Source organism: Takifugu flavidus, chromosome 1, assembly GCF_003711565.1.
Source record: "Takifugu flavidus isolate HTHZ2018 chromosome 1, ASM371156v2, whole genome shotgun sequence".
NCBI classification, from domain to species: Eukaryota; Metazoa; Chordata; class Actinopteri; order Tetraodontiformes; family Tetraodontidae; genus Takifugu; species Takifugu flavidus.
The window spans coordinates 19,542,213-19,552,439 of record NC_079520.1 but is presented as its reverse complement, the minus strand read 5'-3'; the positions used below and the strand labels follow the sequence as shown (position 1 = coordinate 19,552,439).

The 10,227-nt window shown below is 44.0% G+C and overlaps 1 protein-coding gene across 2 annotated transcripts; it reads right to left on the bottom strand.

Annotated features, from left to right (window-relative positions):
* Positions 1-5,931: 5,931 nt before the first annotated feature.
* Positions 5,932-9,376, bottom strand: LOC130531624 (transcription factor Sox-9-A-like). 2 transcript variants are annotated; one of them, XM_057043715.1, is made up of 3 exons: positions 8,626-9,376; positions 8,205-8,443; positions 5,932-8,079 (listed from the first exon to the last, which is right to left on the bottom strand). In XM_057043715.1, exons 1-3 carry the CDS (start codon positions 9,051-9,053, stop codon positions 7,289-7,291), a joined length of 1,458 nt encoding a protein of 485 aa, XP_056899695.1. In that variant the 5' UTR covers positions 9,054-9,376; the 3' UTR covers positions 5,932-7,288. The 2 variants fall into 2 exon arrangements, with proteins under 2 accessions (XP_056899695.1, XP_056899688.1); XM_057043708.1 differs by having other exon boundaries at positions 8,193-8,443; positions 8,626-9,375.
* Between the last annotated feature and the right edge of the window lie 851 nt (positions 9,377-10,227).

Here is a 10,227-nt window from a genome sequence, read left to right as displayed (position 1 = left end):
AAATCATAACTTTGAGATTAGCGATAAGCCCTGATGCTAAGGGCTGGAGGGAGATAAAACTGGGAGAACAAGCGCAGCCAGATACTGACATCATAAACCTCAAGCTGCTGTCCAACAAATCTACACGTGTTCCCAATACATCAAAACATATACACAGCGTGCGTACATGTGATTCCCCTCTTTGCCATGTGTGAACCATTAACCGTGCTCCCTTGGTTTGGTAACAGTGAGCAGAATGCTGAATATCTTGACGCTGCTCTCTGCAATGTCCCCATAACTTTGCAGAGTATCTTTCAGCTCTATGCTTTGGTTAGAACTGCATCTACTTTGCTTCCCAGCTGAGACACAAGAAAATGACCTTAAACGAGTCTATTTAGATGCTAATATCCAATTATACTATGCAAAACTGTGGTCTTGACATGCATGTCGTATCATCTTCCGTTCGTCCCTTCACTCATTTTCAAATGGATCTGCCTTAAGGGCCACTTAGTTTGAATAAATCATTGGAATAAACTCAAAAATTCTTCATTCACACATTTTTCTAATTCAAGAAAAGAATCACATAGATACCTACGCCATATCATAGATACTGTATATTGTTGAGTCAGTCATGGAAAAGCTAGTTGTGATTCCTGACAGGTGCTACATATTGTAGAATCTTGTATCATGTTAACCAATTTCCCTGCATAATTTCAGTTTTGTGGCTAAACCTGCTAATATCGTTATTCAGTCTGATAGATGAGGGAAGTTAAGGCTGTCTTCTATTCATGGAGAAATCTAGATGTAGACGGAGCAAAGATGGAGATGTTCTGTTATTTTTCCCCTAAAAATCACCAAAACATCTTTGAGGAGGACCTGAGGCAGCAGAGAAGAATCACCTTGATGAAAGATTCTCTCCTCTCTGGCCCTAAACAGCTGCTACTCCCCAGTGCATGATTTGATGATCAGCATCTCGCCTCACCGTTTTTTTTTCCAACACAGCGCCTTATTTACACACGTGAGCGGCTGCAGAAACCCGGTGTGTTCAGCTACGGGTGAAACTTACTGGTGATCATTTAGAGAGAAACTCCGAGTTTATCTGTAATGATAAGTTACTGAAAACAATTGAGTTCCTGTTTCTTCATCTAACCCTCCTGTGGCTGCTATTGTTGATTCTGAGCTGTGTTCATCAGTTCTCTGAGTTCTCTGTTTTATATTTGGGTTGGCCAGCGAGTGAGGCCCAGGCTTATCAGCTTTTTTTCCATCTTGGTATCATGGCACTGATTAGAGGAAGCAGGGGAGATCACAAATCTGTAGAATTTTGAACAGAAGTGAAGCCTAATACATCTGATAACCAGACACCCCCCCCCCCACACACACACACACACACACACACACGCACGCACACACCTCCCCCCATTGTTCTTTTTACTGATCCTTTAAGCAAATATGTGTCCGGTAGTTGTGAGTGTCGTTCTGCCCACAATGAAATGCTCCACCACTGTGAAACGACTCACTGGGATTTATCAGTGCTGGACACTTGTCAAGGCCCCTGGAAGCTGGTAATCCCCGACATTACAAGAGGCCCTCTCTCCCAAACCGCAAACCACCACCAAGATAGAAGAAGACCGCCCCCCCACCCCCAACAATACTGGATGCCACAGCTGCACGTGGGTTACCTTTTGGAATTGCACAGGCTTTTTCATGTATTCGTTTAGTTTCCTGATTTAAATGAAGAAAGCCATAATTAACTATCATCTAAAATTTGAATATTTCAGCTTTCTGTCCGGTTGCTACTGGCAATGAGGCTAAAACTCCATCTTTAGAGTTGTTTACCCCTCAGCTCGGTTGAAATATTGAGGCTCCACAAACACCACCACAACAACAGTGTGTTCATGGGAACACACGCAGCAATTAGAATCTAATCAGAGTCCTTCATGCATGTTGACCATCTTTCCCACGTAGATTTTTCTCATTTATCTCCTTCTGCCTGAATGCTTTAACCAGTCCTCACGTTCCCCCTCTTTGTACATCAGTGCATTCTAATTTGTCAGCTTTGTTTTTTTTTCCATCCATGTTTTGAGTGTGCCTATCACAGGCTCTTGGTATCTAACCCTCATCTATCTCTTTGTGCACTGGTTTGCATTTGAAAAGGCCACCCGCGAGTCTAGAAGAGGGCAGATCCTGAGAAACATGGGTTGGAATATTAATTGCTGCTACTTTTATTTCAGTTCTTGTCCTATTTGTGACAAAGTTCAATACACTTAAAGCTAGCATAGGAGAGAAAGGTTAGCTACAATAGGTTGTAAGCATTGCTAGTGGACAACCAGACCACGCACAATAATGTGAAATTAAAATGAAATCTTGTTGTATTCATATAACTGTGACCAAAATTAACAGCTTTTAGGCCAAAAACATCAATAATTATATAAACTGCATATGCAACAATTTAAGTTTTTTTAAAATAATTTTAAGTAATGTACTGTTTGCAATATTCCTCTCTTAATATTCCTTCTCTATTTACAATGTTAAACTATTTGCTTGTTATCAGATCTGAATTTGAATCTGAATTTACCAAAGTGCTAATATGTTATTAATCATAATTGGAAACAATTATGGAAACAAATTCATTTTAAATGAAGTTGAATACAATACCATTGTTAAAAGCAATAATGCATTTATATAAAAGTAAACCATGGTGACATTTACATATGCACATTAGCTTGTTATTTGTAGAGTCATTAAAGTTTAAGAACTATAGTGTTTGTGTCCTGCTGAGCATCATTCCTCCTAAAGGGACCGCTGATTGATGTGATAAGCATTTGTTTCCACCCCTCTATTCACATCAAACACCAGAGTTGCCCCTCGTGCCTTTGGCCTATCAGCCTTCTCCCTACCCCAACAATGGCTGGGTCCTCAGATTGTCACCTATATCGAACCTCCACCGAGACCACTCGCCCGGGTATCGGGTGGTAATCAACGCAGCGTCCTTCGGTTGGCGTCGTCTCAGAGACCTTCTGACGTCACTCCGACATGCCTGCACGATTTGTTCCAGCTCACTTCCAGCTGACCTGCATTGTCACACGTGATCAACATCGTGCAAATGCTTATAACAAGCCTGCAACGTTCCGTCTGGAGCCTCGCGTTTAGGAATTTGTTATACTGATTACAGCACGCAGTACTTCAGTTTTTCTATAACCAATTGTGTATTTATTTCTGTTTTGCCATTTTGATTTTCAAGCCCTGGTAGAAGTTTGTTCTTGGCACAGAGGCCAACACAACCCACTTTGATACTCCCACTACACAATCAATCAAATTCTTCATTTACGATATGGTGGAACTGTTCAGGTAAACCTGTTCAGACAATTTACCATTCATTCTGGAACCCAAGACGATTTAGGGAAAACATTCAAACTAGAGAAAAGCCAAATATAAGAACCTTGGTGCTTCCTGTTAAAGCAGTCCATATAAGTCTAAAGTTCCACTCCACCAATGATGGAGAGATTGATACCAAACGTATGATGAAGTTACACCTTTTGTCTTTTCTTCTGAGCTCATCCAGGCCTTTATTATCTGTTGTACCTCTGTGACTGGTGCAGAGACTTTTTCAGGTGCACAAATGAATCTAAACTGAGTCGGTCTACCTTCCTGGAACCCTCAACCCATCATCGTTAGCTCCATTTTGCTTTTTTATTTTCTCAATCAGTTCCACATTATGAAGACTGAGTGTTTTGCAAACTTTTCCATATAGTATAAATACCGAGTAGCTTTTTTTTCATTTTGGCCAAATATTTTTTTTAAAAAAAATCAGATTTAATGAAACCATCCAGGATAAAACAAAAACCAAAACTTCATATTCAGCTAAACTAAGTTCAGTTCAAGATTTTCCAATATCAAGAACTTCATGCTTTTATTTCACAAAGTGCTCTTCACTCTCCACATCAGCAGTTGACCTCTGTATTGGGTTCTTGACCTTTTTACCCTACATCTTTCTCCGTATCATCGTTGGTCTCCTGGGATCTCTTCGCGCCTCAGCGTTGTGATCCCGTTGGGCAGATTTGTCCATCCATCAGAATCCAAATTCTAATGCAAAAGGACAACACCGCTGCACTTTCCTGTGACCATGGTCTTAAACAAGGCAGTTAAATGGAAAAAGAAGGAAGAGCTGAGAAGAAAACTTTTTTTTTCTTACATTTGGGTTTGCAACAGATCCCATTGCATCAATCATCCGGCAAACGTATATCCAAAACGTAATCACGGCAGAACTGTCTACGGCTCTCGACTGACTTGTTACCAAAGCGGTTGTGATAACCAAAAACCTTTAGTCGATTCCAAGTGCCTCCTCATGGGGATGCAGTTGGAACGGCGTCAGCGCTCGCACAGCATGGAGTAAGTCTTGGCCGCGGCCTGCTCCGTGTTCAAGAGCTGCTTCCAATCAGAGCAATAGCGCCGTGTCGCCTCGCACATAATCCACATCAGAGGGGAAAAAGGGTGTTTGGTCCTCTGGCAGAGTTACATCACTCACTGTTTCCCCTCCTTGACCTTTGTCAGAAGCCAGGACCCTGAGGGGAGGGGGTCCGCTGTAGAGCAACAGCTCAGATAGCCATTATCTGACGTGTCTCCAGCTCATAACAGGCAACCCTAATAATCTGTTGGTTTTGAGTTAATTATTACGTGACTCAGCTTCCTGTTTCCTACAAATATTAAACTGTGCTGCTGCCAACGCAATGTTCCATCTAAGTGTCTGTAGAACTTTATCCGCACCTCTGGAGAACCTAATAATCAATATCAATCGCAATCGCTCCGATTACACTGAGGTTTTACAAGCTGGGGCCAACATGACCTCAGCGCAGTTTACAATCTACACACCATGTGACCTCCTCTCTGCTGACGGCCTTCAGAGGCTTGACTTCATTCGTGGTGTTTGAGAGAAAATGGAACATTGAGGGACATCTCAGCTGAGGTGGCGCTCCATTTAAATGCACACGGAGGTGAAACACTGTTCAAACAGTGAGGTCTTCCTGTTACTGTTTAACACCCTGCAGATGGCAAAATCAATGAAGCTAAATGCTATTAGCCAGCTTCAAGACAGAAGACCTTTATGATGACCTTCTGGTAGCTCTGTAGGTTGCAATGCTCTGGAAAATGGTCTGTATTTAACAATATTAAGTTACTATTTGAAATATCTTAGGGGTGCTGACATGCCCACTATCTTCAATGCTGCCTTATTCTGATTAGCTGTTCCAAGTCATTAGTAGTTGTTAAACTGATTCCCACGTTTTGCTGACATTTCCTACAGTTCTCATACATGTAATGCATGTTTTTCATTAATTCACTGATGAATAATCCGGTTTGCTCTATAAAATCTGATTGTTCAAGCTTGATCAGGGATTGAGCTGTTCACTGTCAGGAATCAAAAGAACTATTTCTGAATGTAAATTCCGTTTTTATCCCATATGGAAATTATAAAGTCCACTATTGTGACAAGACGATGTGTTTGCAGGTTATGATGTGTCGGTGATGTAGATATTCCACAGCTGGCTTACATTTAAGATGATCTTTCTCTCCTCAAATTCCTTTTTAAACTACCTATTAAAATGGGCTCTCTTTCTTTTGTTTAAGAATTCTCTCTATGAAGGAAGGAACACATACACACGCATACACAGACACACACACAAAACCACACGCCCACGTCACCTCCTGCCTCACCCCCTGCTGCTACCAGCTGACACAGAGCGAGGAAGAAAATGAAAGCGGGGGAAGAAAACAGGGCTTCTGGGAGAACAAACAGCGGTCCGGTTTCTCGGCTTTCTCCGATTAACCCTCTCACCAACTCCAGTGTGGTGAAAACAGTCAGTGTGAGCCAGTGAGGGTCTTTCTGGAACCCCCATCCCCACGCGCTGCTTCATATCGGAACATTTATTGATTTAGTCAGAAGCGAAGATGCATGGATAGCATTTTACTGTTTTATTGCAAATACTTAATACAAAAGACAGTACAAATACAAGATTGCAGGAGAAAAGCCAAAAAGAGTACTGAGGATCAGAGATTTGATACCGAGAGAAAATCAAAAGTGTTTGCGGAGCATAAAGCACAGCGCCGAGCCAAGAGTTATTCCGAACTCTTTGTGACTGAAATGACTTCCAGTTCTTTGAGTATAAAGTCCAAAACAAACAGGAAACTCACAAATAACAGATAATACACATTTTGTTAGATATCCCACTCAGACCCTCAGGAAAAGAGCAAATACATACTTAAAATAGACATTTACAGAAGATAAATAAAAAAGAAAGGTTACAGCGGGTACCATTTTTGTTTGGGCTGAGAACACAAATAAAAAGAGGGGAAATATATTTGTCTACAGTGGGAGGGGGCATTTCATTAGTTGTAAGAATAGAATGAAAAATAATTACTTTGAAATAAAATTAAAGCTAATAAATAAATAAAGTTTTCAATGGAATTAGACCAACCAGAGGGAATGAGCGAAGAGAGTCCTGGATTGGGGGGAAATGCAGGGATGTGGGGCTTCACCCCAAGGGTCAAAGGTGACTTCCTGTAGCTGTCAAACAGGCCCTGCTGGATACTAAGTGGAATCTCAGCTGTGGCCACAGCGTGCACGCTCATACCCGAAACCAACCGGACCAAAAACACACTGAAGAAAATGTCCAACGAATCCAAGGCACAGATGGTGGAAATGGGTTGCAACCCCCCTCAGTCAGGACAACATTGTGAAAGCTCTCCTCCGCATTCTCAAACACTCTCCAAAAAGATGCTGGCACAGGCGTTAAGGGGACCCCCTTTTTTTTTAAAGAAAAAACAAAAAAATAAAAGCTCCCAATTCGAATCAGAAACGGATCAATTTGAGACTCCAGAACAGTCTAAGAGGAGCAGTAAGCTGAACTCATTTATTATCAGACTTTTCGCTACAGGGACAAATAATTATTCCCACCCTGCCCCACCCGCATGGGATACAAACTGCCAGCACGTGAAGGGGAAAATACAAAAAAAATATACACAGTACCTACTGAAATATGAACAGTCAATAAGTCCTCACAGAGGATTTTTCCCTAAGTCATTTCTTCTCTCTAAAAATATATATATTTATATAGTTTCTGTTACGATATAATAAAGGCACGATGTGAACCAATCACAAGTCCAGCTCTCTTTCTATTCAAGTGATTCAGGGAGGAGCCCTCTGTATAAAATGTAACGTGTATGTGTGTGTGTGTGTGTGTGGGTGTGTGTGTGTGTTGGGGGGGCGTATGTGTCATGGTGTCATCATGTCAGTCTGCACAGATGGGGGCGGAGCTCAGGGTCTGGTGAGCTGGGTGTAAACTGGCGCCTGCTCCCAGTGCTGCGGGCTGCTCTGCGGGATGGTGGGCACACCCGTGTTGTCGGCGATGGGTGTGTACATGGGCCTCTGGCTGGGGCTGCTCACGTAGCTGAAAGTTGAGTACAGCCCCGACCCCTGCCCCGCCCCTGCGTGGCTGTAGTAGGAGGCATTCGTACCGCTGTTGTTCGCTGCCTGGTGCTCAGAGAAGTCGTACTGTTGGGCTCTGGAGATGGCCGGGTAAGGGGAAGGTGGGCTGTAGTGCTGCAGATTGAAGGGGCTGTAGGTGACGTGCTGCGGCGAGCTCTGCTGGTCGTTGTAATGGCTCGGGCTCAGCTGTTCTGTCTTGATCTGGGTCCTGTGCTGGGCTTCTGTGCTGCTGCCCACCAGAGTGGTCAGGGTGTGCTGTCCCTGCTGGTTCTGGTTGGGTTTAGTCAGCCAGGCTGCCACGCCTCCCGTCTGTGGGCTGACAGGGCCGCTGCTACTGATGCTGTAAGTGCCACTGTACGCGACCGGGGTGGCGTTAGCAGAGCCGGGATGCCCGTTAGGCGGGAGGTACTGGTCAAACTCGTTGACATCGAAGGTCTCGATGTGGGAGATGACGTCACTGCTCAGCTCGCCAATATCCACGTCACGGAAGTCGATGTTGAGCTGACGTCCTCCGGGGCCATCGTTCAGAGAGCGGAGGCCGCCTTCACGCTTTAGATCCATCTTGACTGAGGTGACATCAGTCTTTGGGGTAGTGGGAGGGGTAGGAGGGCCCTGAGAGCCTGGAGATCATAAAAAAAAAGTATGATCAGCCTGAACTGCATTAAAGTAGTATGACTTTTTGGTTCTGCACTACACTTTTCTTTACAAATATATATATGATAGTTCGGCTCACCTGAGTGCTCACCTGGAGAGTGTACCTCTCCCATGCTGGAGGCTGGGGAGTCCGCCTGTTGGAGAGCTTTGAAAATGGCGTTGGGGGAAATGTGCGTCTGCTCGCTGCCGTCGTCCGACTCGTTCTGGCCGTTCTTCACAGACTTCCTCCGCCTCGGCTGGTACTTGTAGTCCGGGTGATCCTTCTTGTGCTGCACCCGAAGCCGCTCAGCCTCTTCCACAAACGGCCGCTTCTCGACTTCATTCAAAAGTCTGTGCGTAAAAAGTGCGCTCATTAATTTAATAACCCTTTTTTTAAACACAAAAAACTAATATAATAGTTTTGAGTATGTTGGGCATTTACGGATGCATAAGTAATAAACCTGTATCAGTCACTATATCCAAGTGACGTCGTATTTAATTCGGATAAAAAGGCTGGAAACTGTCCCACTCACCTCCAGAGTTTCCCCAGTGTCTTGCTGAGCTCTGCGTTATGCAAGTGGGGGTATTGATCCGCCAGCTTCCTCCGCGCAGCCTGGGCCCACACCATGAAAGCGTTCATCGGTCTCTTGACGTGAGGTTTGTTTTTGGAAGATCCATTTACGCGCACTGGCATAGGGACGAGGGTCCAGTCGTAGCCTTTGAGGACCTGGGACACGGCATCGCGAATGCACGCTGGAAACTTGTCTTCCTCATCCTTCTTTAGGTCTCCGTCCGCCCGCATCAGCCCGTTCTCCGACGGCCGGGTGTTCTCCGTGTCTGACCCCGAACCGGACGGGCACGGAGAGCCCGCGGAGTCATCAGACATGCTCGGGCTCGGGGCGTCAGAGAGACCCTTATCTTGTTCCTCCGTCATCTTCAGGTAAGGATCGAGGAGATTCATACGAAAAACGGGTTGGTGCCAAATTACGCACGAAACAGGAGGGTTATGTCTGGTTTCTCGGTGGAGAAGAAGCCTCTTGGACTTCAACTCTCCCAGAGATGAGTTCAAAGTCCTGAGTCAAATGAGTGCAACTGATTCTCCTTTGATTTCGTGCGTAAAACGAGCTGATGGTCCTTGGCGCGCGAAGAAAAAAAAAACAAGCCAAAAAGAAATAGTTCGCCTTTAGAGCTGCAGAAACGGTACAGTGCTCCTCTCAGGTCTCCAGGTTTACAGGTACAATCCTCAGAAGGCGTGGATGCCAGTTTGAAGCGCAACCGGTCAGTTCACTGGCTTTATAACGGCTTGTGGGTGCCGCATAGGAAAACCCGCGTCTGATTGGGCGAAAGAGTGTGACGCCAAAGTAGAGGAATTCGAGCCAGTTTCTTTCTCCCTCTCAGAAAACACAGAAAGTTTGTTTCAAACATACAGTCGTTGTCGACCACTAAATTGATTTGTTTGAATGTTTGAGATGTAAAAGAATCCTTTTCAAACTTGATTCATCAATAGAGTTCTTCACTATAATCGAAAATCAATATTCCCGCATGATATTGACATCCCCAAAGGGTTTAAAAGTTATTTTCCAAAATAACTACCCTTAAATAACACCCCAAACCTCAACATAACTCTCAATATCTACTTTGCTCAGCATTTTTGTCCCTCTTTCCACTGCTTACTCTAGAAATACAGTTACGTAATCTTCCCAATAGGGGGCGACAACACTCAAGAAACCTGCAGGAACTGCTCTTTCTCTGCTGAGCGGCAGCAGCAGCGGCAGCAGCAGCAGGAGGGGGAGAGTGCAGCAGCTCAACTGTCAAATATCGGCTCTTGATTTGCGTCACTTATCTCACTACCAAAAAAAAAAAAAAGACCCCAGCAAATTCTGCTCAGTTTGTTAACTTCATCCTTCATCCTGCAAAGGATCATTGTTGAATATTCATTTATAAATGAATACTCAGTTATACATTCATTTGTAACCAAACGTCTGGATCATACCTTGCAGCAGATGAGTGATAATGAGTGAATGTTAATGAGTGTTGTTGGTTTTTGTTGTTGGGTGTCAAGTTTTTCCCTAATTTTTCCTCATCATACAAAATTAAATGGGATTCTAAAACTAAGTGAAGAGCGGTTGAGATGT

Excerpts from the sequence above, each read along its gene's own strand:
- LOC130531624 (XM_057043708.1), bottom strand. The coding sequence starts at position 9,053 with ATGAATCTCCTCGATCCTTACCTGAAGATGACGGAGGAACAAGATAAG. Across the intron at positions 8,444-8,625 it reads ACACTGGGGAAACTCTGGAG|ACTTTTGAATGAAGTCGAGA; the intron begins GTGAGTGGGACA and ends TTTTACGCACAG. Across the intron at positions 8,080-8,192 it reads CTCTCCAGGTGAGCACTCAG|GCTCTCAGGGCCCTCCTACC; the intron begins GTGAGCCGAACT and ends TATGATCTCCAG.